The sequence below is a fragment of the Metopolophium dirhodum genome, chromosome 1 (assembly GCF_019925205.1).
Source record: "Metopolophium dirhodum isolate CAU chromosome 1, ASM1992520v1, whole genome shotgun sequence".
Lineage (NCBI taxonomy): Eukaryota > Metazoa > Arthropoda > Insecta > Hemiptera > Aphididae > Metopolophium > Metopolophium dirhodum.
The window spans coordinates 117,502,686-117,525,609 of NC_083560.1; the positions used below are offsets into that span (position 1 = coordinate 117,502,686).

General features: G+C 37.0%; 1 protein-coding gene across 2 annotated transcripts in view; it reads right to left on the bottom strand.

Annotated features, from left to right (window-relative positions):
• Positions 1-22,061, bottom strand: part of LOC132933794 (scavenger receptor class B member 1) — a 28,338-nt gene extending 6,277 nt beyond the window's left edge. The window contains exons 1-3 of one of the 2 annotated variants that reach the window (XM_061000073.1): positions 21,423-22,061; positions 1,254-1,345; positions 138-316 (exon numbers count right to left, since the gene is read on the bottom strand). In XM_061000073.1, coding sequence (XP_060856056.1) covers positions 138-316; positions 1,254-1,345; positions 21,423-21,483 — 332 coding nt within the window. In that variant the 5' untranslated portion in view covers positions 21,484-22,061. Of the gene's footprint in view, positions 1-137; positions 317-1,253; positions 1,346-11,504; positions 11,939-21,422 lie in introns of those variants that run through there. The other variant, XM_061000072.1, reaches the window with a different exon arrangement.
• Positions 22,062-22,924: the final 863 nt, after the last annotated feature.

Consider the following 22,924-nt stretch of genomic DNA (forward strand, 5'->3'; position numbering starts at 1 on the left):
AAAATTACAAAATGATGAACGAATATACATTTTATACCACAACGAAAATTTAGCAGCGTGATCAGTACACTATAAATATTAATGGCTTTACCAGTTTACTATATATTATTTTATATTATACTTAGTATTATACTCACACGTAGACGAACGGACCCAACTCGTCCAAGATCGGCTTCTCGCGCACTTCACCGGGCGCGATCACGTTTAAAAACTCATCGGCGTTGGTGACATTGTACACGTACACTTTTAACAGAGGTCGCACAGGTGGTTTGCGCCACATCTCGAACGTCTGAGACCCGGGCCGCAGGGTGATTTGCTATAAATAACAAGTGATCGATATAGGCCGTTATAATTATGTAATTTAAAAAGCTATACAGTAATAAGAAGTTACTATAGTGAGATGTTCCTTCCCACAAAATAAGTGGTGGAAGCACCAACGTATACACCAGAAATGTAACATCGGGTCACCACATCTGAGGTGTAACATTTCTAGCACATCATGACCCGTATAAATTGGAGAACATTATAGTATAATTAGTAAGTATTTTTTTAGGAATTTTAGGCTCTATTTGTAGCTCATATAGATACATTTTGTTAGTAAATAGGTATTTATAAGATTAACTTCTATAATTTACGTAAGATTATAATAATAATTATTAATTAAGTATGTTGGTAAAAGTTTTCAAATAAATAGATACTTAGTCTAATAATTTATAACGCATAATTAAAATTGTATATGATTTATACTGATATTATCTATTTTTGAACTCTTATTCAACTTTCAAAATATAATCTAAATTATTATCGTTGTACAATGTACATTTATAAAATAATAACAACCAAATTCATAAATTTCAAACAAATAACCAAAATAGAATTTATTAAAAGTGACAAAACAACATTCATCTGTCTAAACTAAAGTATATTTGCTCGGACTCACTATTGACTCATTAAATGTTAAGTGATTGTTTATGCAACCCGGCAATAGAATATTAATATCTAATATACAATATAATAATTAGAGGATAAATGTGACTTAATTAAACTACTTTGGAACACTGTTGAAATTTCTAGTTTACTGTCGTGCAAACAAATTATTATTATCAAAGTGTAAGTTACTCTACAATTTTCCTCCTTGTCAACTTCCTCATTCCCCTTGCCATTTTTTGTCTTTAAGACGGTTCTGACATTTGGCGGAGAATCTATTGTCGGTGCTATATAGTAATATGTTTCAATATTATTAAAATACTTACGTCATCGATAACCAGCTCGACTGCCGCCGTAAAAAACGCCACCACTAGGAGGCCACCGACCAATAAGGCTACGGCTATGGCAAGTACGACCCCTAAAAAACAAAATATAATTATTAATTTGTATTTTAACATTGATTTGCTAAAGGTATCATATATGGTATATATTATCTATATAGTGAGGGTTAGGTAATATAATACGGTATCGATAACCATTGTACCATAAATAATAATATTCCTTTTGAGGCCCGGTCCGGGTTTTAGGTTTACATACATACCATATAACATTATGAAACCTTGAACAAAAGTCCAGTTAAAATTTATATTTATATTACAAACCAAGTACACAGTAAAAATACAATAAAAATTTAAAATATTGCATAAATTATCATATTTTTCAAGAATGGATTTAATTATAGTTTTATAAATTTTAGTTGGCTTTTAGTGTCTTATGTTCTAACAAACAATATACAGCGGTAGTATAAAAATCATTTTTTAGGGACTCGTATAACATACAGGTATATAACATTTGATATAACAACCTAATGATAAGTAAAGATTAGATGTAATAAATTTGTAATTTACGAGTTTACGACTTTCCTATTAAAATTATAATTTATAACATATAATATAATATGTTTAGATCCATAATACTGAAAGATAAATAAAGATTAGGTTATCTAATTTAATAAAGTCATCTACAGTCAAAAATAATTATTAAATTTGGGACTTTTTTACGCCGGATTTTTTTTTGTCGGTTTTTTAGGTAGAATACCTAATATTATACACATATACTAGGTTATAAATTCCAAATAGCAAACGTCGAGAACGCGGAACGAAAGCTGATTGTTGCAATCTAGATTGTAGTTATAATAGTGTAGTTATAGTCGACATGAAGAAACCGGCCACGGAGTCGTCCTTGCCGCGATACGCGATGTCACGAGCACGGAAGCGGAAGTGGCGACGGCCAGGTTACTTGCCTGCCACTTGTCCATATACGTACAGAGGGATTGTACATAAACGTACGACTATAAACGTTGTTTATTATTATATATAGAGACGATGCATATGCTCTGTGACGGCGGCGTACACCATTGAATCACCGTCGACGGAAATATGGATTTCCGATGATTTCCAATGGTAACCTTTTCCCACAATAATCGACCGAGCCGAGTCACTTCCGCCGTCCCCGAATTATCATTATCACGCGTATAAATACGTAGTCATCGTCATCCGAGTGCTGACCTTTCAGGTTTGGCGGGAAAAGTCGACGCGAAAACCAAAACAATTATAGTATTATGCACATTTTACAAGCGGCGGCGGTGATGCTTAAATTAAATAATATATATTGGAATGAGCGGTGACGATAAACCAACGGGCGTATGATTATGGTCGATAACTATGTTATAATAATAACAACTATTTTTATCGCAATAACACAATAGTAAATTGTGTGTACCAACCACAAGGCTGGGCTGAACGAATTTACCGAAGTCGAAAGTTACCTTTTCATTAATTTCGGACTTATGATTTTTTAGTGATAGTTTTTATGATGAACACCTTGACTAATATAAAATTAATAGGTTATCTGTTTCAATACACTTAAAATAATATATTTATGCTCACGTTTCCCTTGTGTTATTAGCTTTAGTTTTTTATAAAAAATATTGGTGATTGTATAAAGCCTTATGAGAGAACATGGATATTATATTTTAACATTGACAATGGATGAACAAGTTTGATTTTTTTTACTAGAGTTTCTTTGCTATTGCGTTTATGCGCCCTCATAACAAGTTGGCTGCCTTGAGCATCATTTTTGAGTCTTGGGTTATTGGGCTATTACATGGTAATTGGTGATAGCTGATAAGTGAGTAGCATATCGATACCTACTCAAGGTGAATTTGAAATGTTAATTTAAATAATGGTAAGGCAGTCAACTTGTTGTAACTATGTTTTTTGATCGAATGTGACCTATAGACTATAAGGTTAAATATTTACTGACTTCAAATACCCATATAGTACGAAAAAAAATGTTTGGACCCACTTTGTAAACAAAAATAAATAATTAATAATACATCGTAGCTATGTAATCCTAAATGGCTAAAAGGGCTTTTAAATGAATGTTATAACTGGAGGCCACGAAAGCAATTAAATCGAGCTGTCAAAACATGTTTCTGTCGATGGTGACTTGTAATAGAACAGTGATTTATTTTATTTTTACATAGGTAATCTTCATTGATGTTTCGCTATAGATTTTTTATCACACTTTAAAATATGCACATATTATTTTTAATTTGCAATTGAAAATGGTGATAATTATTTTTTTCACAATATAAATTAACGGAATTTAACACTAAAAAAAAATAACCTTACACAAAATAAATTAGATTAAATTAAATTCTTTCTAACAAATACAATATTAATCTACACGCGAGTCACAACCAATTAAATGTGTAAAACGAATTATTTTAAACATACTTTTCATGATAACAACAAAATGAAAATAAAATAGACCACTGCCGTTTAGATTTCTATGAACATAATATGTATCTAAACATAACAATATACTGCACTGCACTGCACTTTGAAATTGCCTACGTAAAACCCCTTATGAATCGTTATATTTTTGCACCAGTAATTAATCTAATACCATAATATTATTGTTCGAGGTCGGTTTCGCGAACCGTGCAAAGGCGATGCAGAGTTTGAATTTAGCGTGTAAAATTAGAAAAATTAGCAGTTCGTTAAAAATTGAACTCGATTTACACATGTGTACGCTCATATATGTAATACGTTATATACTTTATTATTATAACGAGCGTGAAGCGAACCACTTATTATATATTAAAACTGCGCTGCCGATAATGATATACTTATTATATTATGGAAATAGAAAAGTGTCTATCACATCCACGTCGTCTACATAGGTATATACGCCATTCGTATTCGACGTAGGTAGATACCACGCGGAGTTCAACCGTAAAAACAAATTACTCGTCGGCCGTATGCGCGAATAAGGAGTTATCTAGCGACTTGCTAACCAGGTTTTCTTATATTGGGATGGGGGCAATAGGGGGGGTCTTCCCTTTGATTCACTGAGCGATATCATCGATCACATTATTATTTGTGTTGACGTGTGTACACGTGACACAACGCGTCCGCGTAATATTATAATATTAATAAGCTACGAATTAGACGTGCGGTATAATACTTGTCCTCGGGCCGGGTTATATACCTAATACGAATATAATATTATACACAACCGTCGCAGTCATCGCGAGTTTATACGGTCGTAAATAGTCGTGTAAGCCATGCAAACCTGGTGTATAATTATTGATATTAATTTATGATGATGATGATGATGATGATTTTAATATTATATGCGATATCTGCCGAGGACATCGCGGGCGACCGCGGTCACCGAGTATACCTATTACCCGCAGTGTGTTATAGCTACCTACCACTAGTTCGCTCGATGTCCTTCTCCGAGAAAACTAGTATATTGGTAGGTTTATTTACATATTGTTATTATATTATTGTGAATTCCAGAACCACGGCGATGACATTCCGGTTTTCTTTTTTCCCGTATCACATAAGATACAGCATCATTAATTTTAATATAATGTCATTATATTATTATTATTATGTACTTAAACGGCAAGAAATACGCTTCCCAATATTGTAGTTTTTTTCTGCTTGTTCCAAAAGCGGTGTTCACCTTCAAAAAAAACCTCTCAAATAGTAAACACTGCCGAAAACAAACAAACAAAACGACGATTTTCCACCGATTTTTTTCCCGCTTCCGTCCCTATACCGGCGTAAAAGGCCACACAGCCGTCGCGTGACAGTCAGAGGTCAACAGCGTTTTTATTTCTATCAAACATTTTTTCCACACGCCACGTTTCGTTCCGCCGAGGATTAATAAAAACAAAATCGAAAATACGACAAAAAAATGTCACCCAACCTTCCGCTTTGCACACGGAATATTACGAAATACCTACCATGTTATTATTATTATTATTATTATTATTATAAAGGAACAATGACTGTATACGCTACATACCTGCAAGTTGCAGCAATAAAACAATTATATGCGATTATTATATTATTATTATGTTATACTATGTATTGTACACACGCGCGCCGTAAGCGGACATTTCCGAACACGCGCTCTGTAACATATTCGTCGTAATATATTTACCATTACGTACGGCGATGAGATCGGAGTATCGTTTTGGTGTCATCAGCGCGCGGTGTCCGTGACCGATATGAGACGGCTCGGGCGAGTTGTCGTGATGAAAACCAAAAAATATGCAATAGCGAAATGCTGCTGAGGCTCGACACATGACGTAATAATTATGTTACAGTATGATTACAACGCGTCTCCGCGAAACGGCGGCCAACAACGACTCAAGTTGTCATCAATATAGATAATATTTTCGATATCCGCCGGCGGTCATTATTCGTCGATCAAACATCTATAGATAATATAGAAGTCTATGACTTGAGAATGTAAAAGTTCGGTCGTTTAGTGACTTTTCAAAAAATTAATTTTTAGTTTTTAGCTAATTATTATACAGGTAAAATTTTATAATTTTTGAACCCTATATCAATATTTTTAACCCTATTATTGTCTGAGAAACCCAGAATAGCCTCTATGCAGCTCAAATATAAATATAATTTACTTTCAACACACTATAATAATACAAAGATCTTTTTATTAGTGAATATATATAGAGAAATTTAGGGATAAAATATTTGATCTATCAAAGTCATTGATGACGAAAAGAATCCATATTAATAATGGTCCTGTGCATTGTACGTCTGTAAAAATGTTTCTACGATAATATGTTATGCACAGCTGCATGCACTATATAGGTATACAATTCTACAACTGCCTTCAACGGAAAATTTTTTAATGTTATACTTATACATTTTCTGTTATTGTTAAGTTTATTTATTTTATTTTTGTTATTTAGGGCGGCAGTTATACAGGCCTACTCGCGGTAAACATATAAAAACGCCTCTGATTATACACTACAGGCTGTTGCCTGTTCTATATTATATAATGATAAGAAATTAATTTCTTAATTTTGACATTCCTGCGTAATAATTATTGTTCATGGATTTAGATGAAAAGGGTTCAATAACTATGCATTCACTATTATACTTTTTAAACTTTAAAATGCGTTATATCAAAAATCGACAAACAGAACCTTCTCATTCTTAGGTCACGTATGTAGCGACTGACACTGCAGTTGGTACGTGATAAATAATAATGAAGTCAGCCCACTACACTTTTTAAAATACAAGGAGGGGGACGTTGTATGTAATTACTAACTAATAATTAACGGCATATAATTAATAAAATTTACGTATAATAATAAACTTACAAGTAAATGATTAGATGCTAAAGTGATATTAGTAGGTGCCTAGTAGACAAAAAGAACTTTTTAGATACTTAAAAAATATCAAAAGCTGACTGTGTGTTTGTATGACAGATAATTAAAATGTTTTGTATTGCTCTACTACAATAATTAAATTGATTACATTTTATTGGCCATAGTATGTGTATTCGTTAGGAAACCAAAATATTCTGTAAGCAAATAGGTACTTGACATATACGAACTTACAATTTGATTAAATCGTGAGGCAACCCAATTTTTTTTTATTTTTTATGGAACATTTTAAAACAATTTATTGGGCGCCATTTATTATTTATTTATAACATTATATACGTCACGGTTACCATCGAATGTGAGCGCAGAGCAAAGTGACGATATTGCAGTGACGCGCGCGTGGGAAATCCACGTGGACGGGGCCAATAACCGGTCGACTTCCGCGATGTGAAAAAATTTTATAACACAGACGTAAAAATGTCTACGTAGATAAGTACATCAGTGGCAGTAATAGCGTCAGACAACAGTTATACGATACACAGCATGTCTCATATGGTTTCCCCGTCAATATTATTTTTAAAAATATGATTCTGGATATAATTAAATATTAATTGGCGGGAGTTAGAATTGGAGAACCGCAATCATTGTAATTCGTGGTACTAAAAACAGAAAACATTTTTTTCGAAAGTAGGTACGTGATAATATACTATTGTGTTACCATATATTATTTATACGCTTTATAAGTCAAGAAGTTTTACGGATTTCAGTATTCGAATCGTCTGAAACATATTTTTTAATTTTGAGTAGTATACAAATGGCACTTAGCAATATGCGGCGCCTATGTACTACTGCTTAGAACTAAGTATGGCGAACAGGTATATCACGACGGTAGTCGTACGAGCGTTGTTGACACCCTGTGCATATATTAATATTATTGCTGTAACCTACATATTATTATACGCGGGACGACATATCGTACGTTGCAGTAAGTAGAATAATAGTTATTTAAGGTACCTTTATAATACCTAAGTAGGTACCTATATGTACCGTTCGTCGGCATAACATATATGATACGCGATGCGTGTGCGGTTTGACCCGGCCCGGCGGAAGACCGTGCGAATCGTCCTCGCACCACAGAGTAAAGTATCTAACTTATAATATTATATATTATTCAGTTCGCGTGCATCATATTATATACATAGATATATGTACATACCAATACGTATATACACCGCGCTGCAGCTAACAAGATTATATGTGCACCTACATAATAACATACACGATGCGTAGGTACGGCTGGAGATTGCATTATTATTATTACTGAGATGCGGTCGGCCGTGTAGTGTACGTAGGTATAGTATAGGTACACGAGTACCGTTATTTCGCCGACAATATTCGTACATAGGTGCAATCGAACCGCTCGCCGCGTTCTTTATTCGTCGCCGGTGTACAACTGTGTACACCTTACCAGTGTTAAAATAATCGTAAGGCTTGATGTAAATCTTATATACCTACGTTAACGCGTATCGCATATAATTATTGTGATTATATATTGGAGATGACGTGGTCGTGTCTACGAGTGTATTGCTATTTTTTTTTTTCCTGTTGTTGTTGCTCAGAGTAGACACGCAACGCGCTAATATCTTGTTCCGCAGTCGTACGTCGACCCGAAGAAGACTACAGCTACCTAATGTTTATTAAATTTTTTCGCGTTCTCACTAGAATTTAATATCAATTTTTTCTTCGAGAACAGGTACTTTCGCCGGAATCGGTCGTGACTCAATTTTTTTCTTTCCAATAGAACTCTACAGTTAACAAAATATTATAATAATACCGTCGAGATGAAATCAAAGAGAGAAAAAACCATCGTCGAGACTATAATATAAAACGATACTACCGGGTGAGCTCACAGCCACCACCGTGGTCTTTGCCGCATAATGTCGACCGATAAAGGCGACAGAGGCCAAACGACACGGTCCATCGTCCTGCGACCGACAGTTATCTCTTATGGCCACCGTCACATACTATAACATTATTAAATTCGGTAATGCACGGTAGTTGATATAACGTTTGGGTCCAATAGCGTTACATTAAGGCATCGTTATACGCGTTTCCGCAAGAGGTATACGCTGTATTTAAATATGTTTAATGCCCGAAATGTAATTAAGACCGTCGTCACCTCGGCTCATTAAATTATTTTTATCTCGAAACGGTCCAATTACTGCGTGTAATATATGTGTGCGTCAAGGCGAGACTGGACATCACGATTGTCTCGGACCAACCAGCATAATTGACGGTCTCGAAAAAAAAGAAATTGAAAACAAAGTGTAGGTACCTACATATATTATTTGAAAACCCGCAGATAATATATTCTATGTCTTATATTAGACTTTTATGCAGCCATGTTATACGCGAAAACTAGTTCAACAGCCATAAACGATTATATTTTTGTTCTACGTCAACAAGATATTACTTAGTCGTCACATAGTATAATTAATTTCTATAATACTTTAATTCAAAGCTCGTTTTCGTCTATTTATATCGAATTATTATATAAGTATTCAGAAACTTCAAATATTCCAACTACATCTGTGCGACTGTGCTGGATAACATTTAAATTAACATAAAATATGAAACACTGAGATCTGTTCAATAAAATATTATACAGCGGTAGAACAAGACTGCAACACTCAATAATAATATGTTGTAAATATTAACGTAAGAGCAAGTGAGACATCTATACAATATTATGCTCACTGATGTCTGAAAAATGAAGTGTCGAACAATTATTAATATAAATCCACTCCTTAGTCCTTATACTAATAAAATTGTGTTGGCGTGTCGTATAAATATTTTAATACATTACACAACTGCAAAAATATGTATCGAAAATCAAATCTAACATTTATTCTTTCATAATATAAATAATATTGTTATATTCCGGCCTTATTCAGCATCGCATGACAAATTTGAAGATGTATCATAGGATACACCTTTACCATAGCCGTCACTGATCATACTTAAGTGCATACAGACAGTATCATAAATATGAAGTATATTATATTCGCGAGTAAACGCCGCTCTATATATAGTTAGATACACATTTTAACAGTCGTACATATTCGATGCGAACTGTTACAATTTATTCGTCGGTCTATTGAACTTGAACGATTTCAATTTCTCTGTTAATTTAATTAAATACTTTCAAATACCATAAAATAAAAATACAACGTTAACATCCGTGACACGATTGTTTTCTCTGACCAGCCTATATATTATAAGGTATATAATACACGCGCTGAAGTTGTCTCATCGGTACATTGTAAAACTTTTTTTTCGTTAAGCGCAAAATAAATGAATAATAACAGATTTAGTTCTCATCGCTCAACACGGACATAATAATAATATAATACATTACTCTAAATTCTATAAATTATAATATGATATGTATATAAATATAATGTCTATACCGGGACGCGCGTGCGTACAAGACGGAGAAAACATAATATTTCGTGTTCTGCCAACGATGGTACAGATATATTCGGTATAATATACATAAGTGTTATTGACGATATTTTGTAAAACTATTCGAAAAACATTTCAAAAACACTGTTGTTTATGCACGATATTGTCATTACACTTAAATTAATTTACTCGCGTATTACCTTTTGCGTCCATAACCATGAGGTAAACGAACGATAATATAAGTACTAACCTATATCATACGCTACACCATAAATAACAATACGAATGCAAAATTGTAATATTATAATAATAATATGTGTGCAGGTGCGTGTGCGCGCACGTACGGAGAAATTTAAATATCTTATTATTGGAGAAAATCGAAACGAAACCGAACACGGGCGGCGAAGGCGGTGGCACGCGCCCCAAGGACGCCGCCGCCCGATCGACCGTGTCGCGCGCAACACGCCAATTAACCCGCCGCTGATATACATTTTTATAACGGTCGGTGTACAGTTGCAGTTAACGCGTTAGGTTGTCGATCGGGGGAGGGGAAGGGGTGGTGGGTTGCGCAGTGCGACTCGTTACATCGGCGATCGCGGGCCCGTGACGGCTCGCGTGGAAAATCGGTTTCGTAACGATGTGGCCGACAATCGCCCGTCGGTCGTAATAATGTGGGTAAGAGTATTTCGTACGAGCGCACAACGTTGTTATTGTTATCATCGGATCGATTTCCTGGAACCCATATAATTATCATCGTGTCATATTTTGACCGCGCGTGACGGGCAGTGCCGGATCTAAGTCTCGGACGGCCGGGATGCAGCTACTAATATTGGAAGCCCCTAAAAAAAATTCCTATTTATGAATCTTTTGATGCATCAATTATATTTTGTTGGTACCTATTTGATAAAAGTGAAAATGGATTTAAAAAAGAAAACATTTCAACTAAGTAGGTACCCCATGGCTCATATTATGTTCCTTGTCCGTTTAAAAAATAAATCCGTCATTGACAACAGGATAATCGACAAAATTGAAAGAGGGTTTTTTATTAGCGTCTCAATAGCGTACCTATAAGAATATAGTATATATAAATTACGATATTTTAGTAATACAATTTTAGTTATTATTATAGGCATTGGAATCTTTGTGAACGATTTTTGCCTATTTCCGGATATTACAGACAACGTGAATCGTGTGTGACGTGAGGCGCGAGTGCATATTTACGTTGCACACCATATATTATAATAAAGAATAATACTATAGAAACTGAATTTATTGCTCAATTCGAATTTCACTGTCGACCCTGTAATTTTTCCAGCATGTATCCAACATATATTTACACGCACCATGAAAAATGTATAGTTTTGCGAAATTTTACCAGCGAGTTGCTTACTGGGATCCTGTTTGGCCTGTGTGATTCTAAGCCGCGAACGGCCCACGACGGTGACTACCCCTCTCGCAAACACGAAGAGTGCATTTTTCTTGTCAGACCGCACTCGGCGGCGGTCGGCCGACGGTGACGCTGACGTCCAGCGCGCCCGTCGATGGGCAGTGCTGCTGGGAATCCGCCGGCGCGTCAAACGCGTCGCTCCGTCGTCTCGCCGACGCTGTAGGTGTTCCCGGTTTCGACGTTGCTCGGCATGGGTGGCCGGCGGCCACGGCAAACAGAAATCGGAGAGCACCGCAGACGAGTCGGTTGATGAGTCGGACGAAGATTTGCTAACGTCGTTTTTTACGTCCATTTTCAGACCAATCGCCGTCGGAAATATTGCGTGAAACGACGATAACAACAATAAAACCGATAAAACGTAATTTGTGCGTATCGCGTGCGACCGTCTCGCCGTTGTGCCGTCACTGCACGACTGAGCCTATGTGGGTGCACCGCGCAGCGGTTATTTAAAGGAACGTGCGCGCGTACACGTACGGAGCTGAGTTTTCCTGGGCCCATCACGTCACGATATATTCAGTCACAGGTCGCATTACGACGAATTCGTATGCCTGAGCATATTCGCCTAATGCCATGATGATAATATATTCATGTGATCCCGTTGCAACAACAATGATGATAACAATATAACATGTAGTGTAATATTCGTGTCACCCACCTCACACATGTTTAGTGCAGTGGTGCCTACCCGAAGCACAGCCTGAAACGTGTATGACAATTACAAGTCTCGTATCAGTGCTGTGTACAGATTTACGTGGCTATGTATTTTTCTTTTAATATAAGTGTTAAAGATAAAACGGTTATTGTGTACTGTGTATAGTTACATTTCGTTTAACAGTAAGTACTATATATATATATAGGAATATGTATCGTTTGTTTTTTGTTTTGAAATACCAGCATCGCTAATCAAAACAAAAATAGTATACCTACAACCTTACTGTATAATTATTATAAGAGTACAATATAATATTATTAGAACACAAAACGGATTACTAAACATTTTTTTTCAAAGAAATTTTTTTAATTTTTAACATGCATGGAGTGACCGCCCTCTACAGGCCAATTTATTTGAAAACTACGTAGTTATTTTGCAAGTATTTGAAATCTGTTTTTAGAATTTGCAAATCAGTTCGCAAATATACTTATATACTTAAAAATAATTACATATTAGTAAGTCCTTATGAATATTTGAGAAAGTCTGCGTAAAGTTGACGCTCCAAAACTCATTATTTTTTATATTGGACAAAAAATGATTTTCAAATTCTGAAAAATTAATATGCAAACAAGACTGTGATAAAATCTATAAGAAAATGATATACGATAACTTATTAATAAGTATAATAAGTAATAACCATATATTATTAATTATATAATATATTTTTTTACCACCAATAAACGATGACCAATATTATATTTCATGTATGTGGAACATTTGTTTTGAAAATTGACTTATAACAGTACGATATTATGTCGGACGTCGAACACCCTGTATAATATTACACATATTACATAACACTATACAATGTCACGTGCGTCAGCGTAGTAGTAATACTATGTACGTCGGCCGTAAAACAATATCGGTCGACATTTTTATAATAACGGTAGGTACGTATTTATTATTATGTATTAATGCGGAGATATGCAGACGACGACCTTATCGTGTCGATGGAGTATAATATTTTGCGCGCGCTCGCATAAAGCGTATAGGTACGCTTTTCGCGGTCGAAAAAATTACGAGTTCCTATCTCTATAACATTATGCACACACACACACACACACACACACACACACACACACACACACACACACACACACACACACACACACACACACACACACACACACACGCTAACATCATATGCTCATATATATAAACTATATTATTAGACGAACGTGCGTGTGCGGCACGTCAAAAGGTGTATAATATAATATTATAATATGATAATCTGTCAATTAACGACCGCGGCGACGGCGACGATTCGACCTGCGACCGTGGCCGTGGCACCGCTGAGATATTGTTTGGGCACCGACGTTAATTTTATAACATAATATAACTGTAGTAATACACGATGTTATATAATATATGTACGTGTAGGCAGACTTAAATATTATAATAATGTGCTAAACGGTGTTTTATGGGTACCCGCAGCGAGGGTAGTGCGGTGACTAATTGCCGTGTTGTAGCTGTGTAATGACGTGTAATCGCAAAGATTAACGCGCCGAGAGTGCCTCTACGCATAATATATTTATATATATATATATTATATGTTTTAAATTGTTATTGTTTTTATTCTTAAATATATAAATATATTATTTAATGCGCGTTTAGGTACATGACTAAAAGTCGAAACAACGAGAGAAGCCCGCGGTGAGCAGGGGTTGGCGAAATTTGATTGTTTTTGCGTTTAGTCTTTTATATGTTCAACGATAACGTTCCAGACGAAACACCGAACATATTATGTTGTATAAAAAAGTTACGGGGTATTGTTATATTTATTCGGCATCAACTTCGACGGACTTGTTTTTCCTTTCTAATTTCACCGCCCATTTCGTGAGCTTAAAGATGCACACCCATCATCACACTTCGTCAATCGCCATATTGCAATAATATTATTGTGTGATAAGTGATAACTGATAAACATTTTACGTTGGTACACACAAAAGAAAATCGCTTCGACCGTGTTCGCGACAGTGTGTAATTAGGTATTTACTATTTACTTATACCTACCTACTTATCTTATTTGCCATTTATCTAATATTGTCACTCATACGTATAATAAAAAGTTTTGTTTCGTTCTGTGGGTTTTTCTAACTAGTCATCTGAATGTTAGCTGTTTTTTATTTGTTATAATGAATAAAGAATTCCCAAAATTGTCGTTCTAAAGAAAAATGTGATATTTTGCAAATGAACGATTGATAAGAAATACTGTTTACATGTTTACTGTTTAGTCATTTTGTATACTAATGTGCATGCAATGTTAATGGTATTTATTATTTAATCTTTTGATAGGTACGTTTTATTTTCTTAATTGTTACTATGCCTATTTACTTACAGTTATATACTTTATACCGATTTCGCATCGGTTTAAATACATTTTTATTCCATACTGCTTAATAATTTACACTCGTAAAAATTGTAAACCAAAATTCCTAGCGTGCGAATAACTCAACAAAAACCTGTATGTAAGTGGTAACAAATAGAAAGTATCGGACTAGTTGCGTGTACATGAGAATATAACAATTTATATACCTACTATGAAATACGACGTAATAAGTTGGATATATTATAGGTAGGTACTATTAGTATAATTGTAGATAGTTATACTCATTGTTAAATTGAAAATTTACGTTTATCGTAGGTATATAGTGTGACTTGGAATGCAACGTCGTGTCGATTCGGTTGAAACCGCGAAGTCAATGATCGGTGCATTTAGCACATATTATATCAGATTCCACAGTTCTATGTAGGTACATAAAACCTAAGTAATAAGTATATATTATAGTTCTGCAACACGATGTTCTATGGATTTGTTAAGTACTAGAAATAAAAGCTTGACGAATAAAAAGTATAGGTAGGTACAATTAATTATATCCAAGTATCGCTGAGGTTGTGAAAATTCAAACAGAACACAAAAAATATATATAATAAATTAATTTATTGCCTTCAATATTATTATATTTATTTAGATAAAATTGTAAAATAATAATTATTGCACATGTATACTATAATTTATATGAATGACAATTTTAAAACGTGCCACGTTATATGTTGATAAATTGTCTGAGTTAGTTTCCGCCTATATCTATTTTGTAAAGTCGTATGTGATTGACATTCAATGTTTATTATCATCAAGTATTTAACAAAGTCATAATAGATATTATCTAGTTATATTTAGTCCGTCTACATAAGAATATATTAGGTGTTTAGGTGTGTAATTTTGTCGATCGAAAAAACTATTTTTATTAACCGTACAGAACAAACTTCAGCAAACAGTGTGGAAGACCCGTGATCGTCAAATACTCGGTATGTCATGCCTACCAATCTACACCCTTGCCCATGAACATTCACGAGCGTTAAAGTCATCGATCGCCACATGCCTCAACTTTGAATGATGAAAATCATATAACGGAACCTGTCCCGTATGGACCACTTAGTATACGAAGACTAATCCAAAGCCAACTTGCCATGTTATTTGAAACTTTATATAAATATGTTTAAATGGGTCCAACGGACGTCGTGCGTCTAAGTATAGTTCATTGTTGTTCAAAACGTCGATGACAACTTATATGGTGATGGTGGAGTTTCTGAGCAAAGGGTCGAGCAAGGTCTCTCTCTCTCGGGCGATATCATGTCACGGCTCATTATTATTTATCAGCGATCGATAAAGAGTGGGAGAACATAATATAAGGTTCCCGAACAAAAATTACAAATCGATTTTTAATTGGCGTAGACGCTATAATTGACAATTTATACGCATAGCATTGGTTTGATAAGTGCGTGTTACCTGGAACGTATACATTACTGTACCTATACGTATGTTAATTTCTTCTCGTCATCGTCACATGCAGTTCATCATTGATGACCGTTGCACGAAAAAAACACGTTTGGAAATCGGTTACGGTGCAGACAGGCGCATCAGAGAATCTCTGATAATTATATTGGTTGTACATGTTATAACATTATGGTCGTCACGACAACATTAACCAAAGGCGAATGCACGAAGGATCGAAGGAGGCGAAGGCAACGAAAATAATATCGTACGTACCTAATGCGTTAACACGATAACAACCCATTAAGGCGGTGGTTCACCCGAACCATTACGCACTCTGCCACATATAAATATTATGTTTTTACGGTGAAACCTAACACAATATAGCAACACACATAATAATATTATAATGACATTATCTACATCGTCTGGTGCGCGCATTATAAATTCCTCGTTTATTGTGGCCGAGTGTTTGTATACGATTTCGTCCAACGAGCTCGTTAACGGCCGCCGTAAAAAAATAATCAACGCGTCTCGCGCACGTTTTTAGTCCGCGACAAGATATGTTTTTTTGATTTTGAACACGGCAAGGTCAGCGAGGATGTCGACACTCGAAGGAGTTCCTCCGATATAATAATATAACTTGGAACTGCCGTCGAGACGTATGAGATACGCATGTATTATGTACACACATCACATACGCGTGTTAAATATAATAGACAAACTGTAAATTCCTCGAGTTTCCGGCTTCGAATTGCCTATATACATATGCACTTACGTCCTACCGAATGAATTAGACGCGAGAGCTGTATACGCTTCTTACGTGGCGGCTGAGCGTTATAAACATTATATTATCATAAAATAACTAATATTCGTACACCGTTTGTCACTTTTCCGTTTAGTTTTACGTAACGACGGTGGCAGGTTATCGTTTTTTTCCAAAATACATATTATTATTTTTGCTGATGATATCGAAAACGAATTTAACGAGTTACGCCATATAATGTCCCAGAATCCTAAACGTCTCGTCGTGGGGGCGAGGCGGTCGGCTTATATTTTTATGGTGCATGATAGAATGTCGCGCCGTACCTATGATAATATTCGCGGCGGCGTGATGCGTTACACAATATTATGATGTGTATAATATAATAAAATGTGTTTGGTGGACGCGCGTGCCGTTTTTCATAAACAATTATTACTGAAAATAAAAAAAATAAACCATCGTCACTCGTCGACTTATTGCTTATGACACTACTAGGTGTGTTGATATATTATATAGATTATATTATTACTTTACTGCGCGTCGTGTTTTGAGAATCCATTTTACGAATACAATAATATAATAATAATATCATAGTGTACGCTTTGGCCGAAATCCAACAGACCTACTGAATCATATAAAAACACAACGTACGTGTATGATTTATATTTATATTACTGCAGTGTTGAACAATTGGCTGCTATTTTAAAGAGTTCGATACAACTATTGATGGCTTTTTTTCTCTTACAATATAAATAAGTAATATTACTCGAACGCACTATAGGCGTTTTGTTATTTTTTTCATCTTTATTTGCATGTATTTAGGTATGGTAGTAAGTAGCCTAACGAAAGCACCATGCAAGTTGATTCTTTAAAACACCAAATCGAAGCATTGGTAGAAAAACCGAGGTTATCGAACAATACGACAATACGTTTATTCGACAATCCGACAATACGTTTATTGGTAGTGTTTCAAAGACTATTGCGAAAAATAGCGTTAGATGGTCATAGAATTGGTACCTGTGAAAATGGAAAATCTTTCAATTCAATTTTAAAATAATACGCGATGGCTATTGTATATAACCTCAAAGTGGCCCATTTATTTAAGAAAAAACACCAACTGACGAGTTAGGTGCAGAAAATAAATGGCTGCACCTACGCACTTATACAGTTGTATCTTATATGCATACCAGTTGCAAGCTACTAAAAAAAAAATAATAATGATCGTAATGATGATCGTATCGATATTATTTATAAAGGAATGGATAGGACAAGCAACCTTTTATACCACCAACTACGCGTGCGCCTCTCTCTTCCCCCAAAAAATTACATCGCGTACGTAGTTGATGATATTATGTAAACTGCTTGTCCTATCCATTGTTTTATACATTATCTATATTCTATCATCCGACCATTACCTACAGCTGGTAATCGGTATACATATAGATACAGGCATTTCACTCGTTTCGGCACCGAATTTGTCGGTTTGAATTTTTTTTTGTGCAATTAACATTAAATTGCTCATCGCGCAGATAACTTATCGAGTGCCGCTGCATAAGATAGGGCACGCGCGCTGCAAGTCCAACACGCAGGAAGTGCATCGACGATAAGGCGGAGACGGTGGAAGTGCTCTGTTTTAACCGTGACGAACGCTGCCGACACGCGACGTCGATGGGGCGCTGTTGTTAAATTCGCGAAATAAACATAAAAACCAATGGCGCATATACGACGAAACCGAAAACGAGATGCGTATAAAACGATCGCAAAACGGCGTTGTATATAGTTGTACGGCCGACGACGTTGTTATTGTTATTGCAAACGTTTCGGACGAATTTCGATTTTCGCGCACGAACGGCAAATGGAAAACATCATTATGACGACGGCGTCGAGGTCGTCTCCGCCGCCGCCACCAAGTCTATGTAGGTATTCTCCGGTCGGGAAAAAAGAAAACAATATTACGTTATTTACACGTTATTGCGTCCCGGCGGCGGCGAGTTATATTAAATAATCTAATAATATTATAATGTTATACTCTTCGACGCAATATTTATGACATACCACGTCTCAACAACAATCCGATAATAATAATAAAAACAATAATGACGGCGATGACAATATATACGTGTCTCATTATAATAGGCGCACAACAGCGGCGGTCCGACGTCATAATAATACAGCACGTATAGCGTACACCGTACAACACAACAATATTGTCGCTGCGCATTCGCGTGCCTATTTTTTTGTACGAGGCGTTTTCGTCACAACATAGGTGCCTAAATGAATCGGACGACGACGTTACGCCACGCGAGTTTTGTGACACGGCCGCCGCGGACTGGACGACCGGACGGACGGACGCAGGGCGGGCGGGACGAGCGAACCGCGAGAGAAAGTGTGGCCGCTGAGGGCACCGTGCAGAGAGAGAGATAGAGAGAGAGTGGCTGCGGTAAAATCCGTCGTCGTCGTCGCGAAGGTCGATGGGTAAAAAAAAACATTTAAGTGCTCACAGTTATAATAATAATAATATTAGTAATATCATTATGTAAATTTCACCGTGCTCGAAATACCGGTAGTACTGGTATACGCGCAAGACTTTGATATTATTATGATATAGGTACTTTTACGGTACGACGTCGTTCATGCCGGTAATATTATTATAATACATTTACATGGAATAATATTATAGTATTATATTAGCGGTCGTCCTCGGCGCGTTCGTCGAACGACGGGCGTTATGTAATTATTTTACTTTTTCGTGTGCGCAACGACTATCCGGACGAGGAGATATATACGGTGAGTGGCCCGGGGGGAGAGAGTGTCGATAGAGGAGAGAAAATGGGATCCGATCGTTGTGTTGTTGAATATTATGTTTTATAATAATATACGGTTTACCAATCAATATTATTATTAGGTCGGCGCCGTTGATATTGATTAATTCTATTCGATTTATTGTTACTATTCTTCGTATGTATGCTTAATATCATCGTCTGGATTACGACAGCGAGCTGCGCGGGCGGCGTTTGACGAGGATGTAGGAAAATAATAAATAAATAACTAGGTAGGTATGTCGTTATTATTGTTCTTTTTCGTTGGCTCATAGCGGAAAAAACGCGGCTACTTGTTACGACGACGACAACGACGACAAAGGCTATACAATGTGAAATAATATAATAAATCGTGTTTATTCGTCGTCGTCATTGCCGCCGCCGTTACTACCACCACCTACACCGAGTACGGGTGTCTGCAACGCAGTTCCATACCGTAATAATAATAACTATATACACGTGATGGGGTGCAGAAAAAAATTTAAAAATTGACCACAATATGTACAGAACTATTATACTTCATAATATGAATATAATACGATATTATCGTGAATGACTATGTATAGAGTCTTTATAATTATCGCCGTCCCGAGCTCGTTCAATATAGTTACACTATTACAATATAGGGTAAAAAACATCATTGCAGTGGACATGGGTTACCGCCTGGCTCGTTGTCACGGTGGCGACCGGGCACAAAGGACGAAATCAGCCAAAGGTGCGCATCAGCGATTCCAGTGATAATAATATCACGACTCTCCAGTGAGATAATTTGTCAAAGCGCGTAGACTACAACTTACAGTCCTCTGACCACGGTGGTGAGGTGGGTGGGTGGGTGTGGACCGTGGAGATGAAACCGGTTGTCGAGTCCAAGACTCCCGCCGCGACGAGACCTTCGCGAACATGTATGTTTGCACCGATCAGTTAGTCGAGAGCGAGAGAGAAAGAAAGAGTGATATGGCGGTGCAGGCGGTGGTGTTGGTTTGCTGCTGAGGACGAAACGATGAGAGCGAGAAATGTAGATGTGGACTGACACAGACTGCAGGGAGAGATATGGAGTGAGAGGAAAAGAAAACGACAAGCGTTGGCTGGTTCCGCTCTTCGACAACGTTCCGGATCGCGTGCACTCGGACTCGCTCACGACGACGGGTTTGTAAGTGTATATGGATCATGTGTGTGTGTGTGTGTGTGTGTGTGTAGTACGATGTAAGTTCGAAGAGCACTTTAATGTGAACTAATGTAAAGTATACCTACCCACCTATCTGCAGAAATGTATAATAACTATAATGCTATTCGACAGCCGATAATAATAATACGGGAGTATATTATTATTATTATTATTATTATTACGGTGAGTTGGTGAGTAACATAAACTAACACTGCAGTGGCGCGCACGCGTATGCACTGCCGCCGTTTTAGATTTCTCTTCGCGGGGCCGGTTGACCGTGTCGCCGCGCGCGGCCGGTTCGAGCCACGGGTATCTTATATTATATTATAAAACCAACTAACCCGATCGACCAACTCTATACGGTTAACTAGGTAGGTAGGTAGGTAGACAGTGCAAGTATACAGCTATATAAACCGTGTGATTGTTGTAGGGTGGTGGATGGTGGGATGGGGGGGGGGGGAGAGGAAGCAAAGTTGCCACCGCCGTGATGTCGTATGTCGTGCGGCTACCGACACAATCGTTTACTGAACATTGACGGCAATAACATTGTGGCAATAACACAATTAAATAAATATAATAAATATATATTACGAAAATAGAAACATATAATATCGTATGGGTACTTACACCACTTGCGCAGGAAGCTGCTGGTGAGCTTAGTGCACAGCTTGCCCTTTTTGTTATGCATCTTGAAGGCGGCCGGTCGGTGTGTGTGTGGCCGTGCGGGCTGCTACTGGCGGGTGTGTAGGTCGGCTTGTCGGCTTACCAAACGCGGCTCGAGTTCATCAATCAGACGAGGACGATATCGCAAGTTTTATGCGCGTGTGGCGCGCACCGCGAGGCGGCGGGCTTTTGGTCGAACGCGATTTACGGATAATATTATAATTATTATTATTATTTACACGGCGCCAAAGGAGAGAGAGCTGCTGCTGCTGCGGCGGCGTCGTTACGTGTGTTCGAAGCAACGCGCGGCGTTGAAAGTACACGAGGCGGTGGCGGCGGCAACGGTGGTGGCGTCGGTGAAGAATAGTATACCTACGACGAGCGCGCAGGGGAACGGTGTACGCCGCAGTCGACGATGTTGTGTTATTGTGGTTGCCGTGTTTCGCGGTGTTGTTTTGGTGTGTGTGGAAAATCGTCGAAACGATTATAATAATCGTATAAAAAATATTTGCTGTCGGTCCGTGCTACAGTAGTTGGGCGGCGGGTCGCGATAACAGACTGACTGACTCGACTTGACCGACGGACTGCAGCGGCGGCGGATGGCTCTCGCGGCGCGCGCGACCTCACTCCCTCCCTCGCCAATGGCCGACGCGCTCTCACCGCCACGACCGCTCTACTCGCGCACCACAAGAATATATAATTCACAAGAAGAAGAAGAAGAAGAAGAATAAGAAGTAGAAGAAGGTTACGTCGCCGCCGCGATGGTGACACGTCGATAACGTACCAGTTACACACACACACACACACACACACACACACACACACACACACACACACCACACATACATACACACCGGGCCGGTCGTCTTCACTTGTTATAGGTCGAACGCAATAAGGGAATATTGGGAAGCGTTCGCTGGTTTAAAGTGCCCTAGTGAAGATATATAAAACATTGTACTCTATATTTTTTGTATATGCTATACGAACCATTAAGATGGCTATAGATGTTTAATATTATAGAAAATCCTTGTCACAAGTACAACCACAATGGACGGTTTAATAGGACCAGTTTGTCCCAAAAGTCCCGTACGTCCACAAGTATTGTTTATGTAATTTAGTTCTTAAAATTTTCGAAACAGCTGTTTTTGTCTTATTTTTTTTTTTGATAACTGTTAAAATTATAAAATTCATTATTGAATAATTTAGAGTTGTCACCAAGTTTTTGATGATTTTTTTTTGGAGGGGGGGGGGGGGTAAAAAAACTGGTTGAAAACCTTTTAACTTTTCCAAAACCATAACATCGAGATATCTCTATAATGATTTTTTGTATGATTCCTTTACTATTGACGGTTGACCATATTATAATCCGGCAGCTATATATATCGCATCCTATATTCGACTCTACGATAAAATCGGGCAGACATCTAGCCTGATGGTTAAATCCCAATTTGTCTCTTATTATTTTG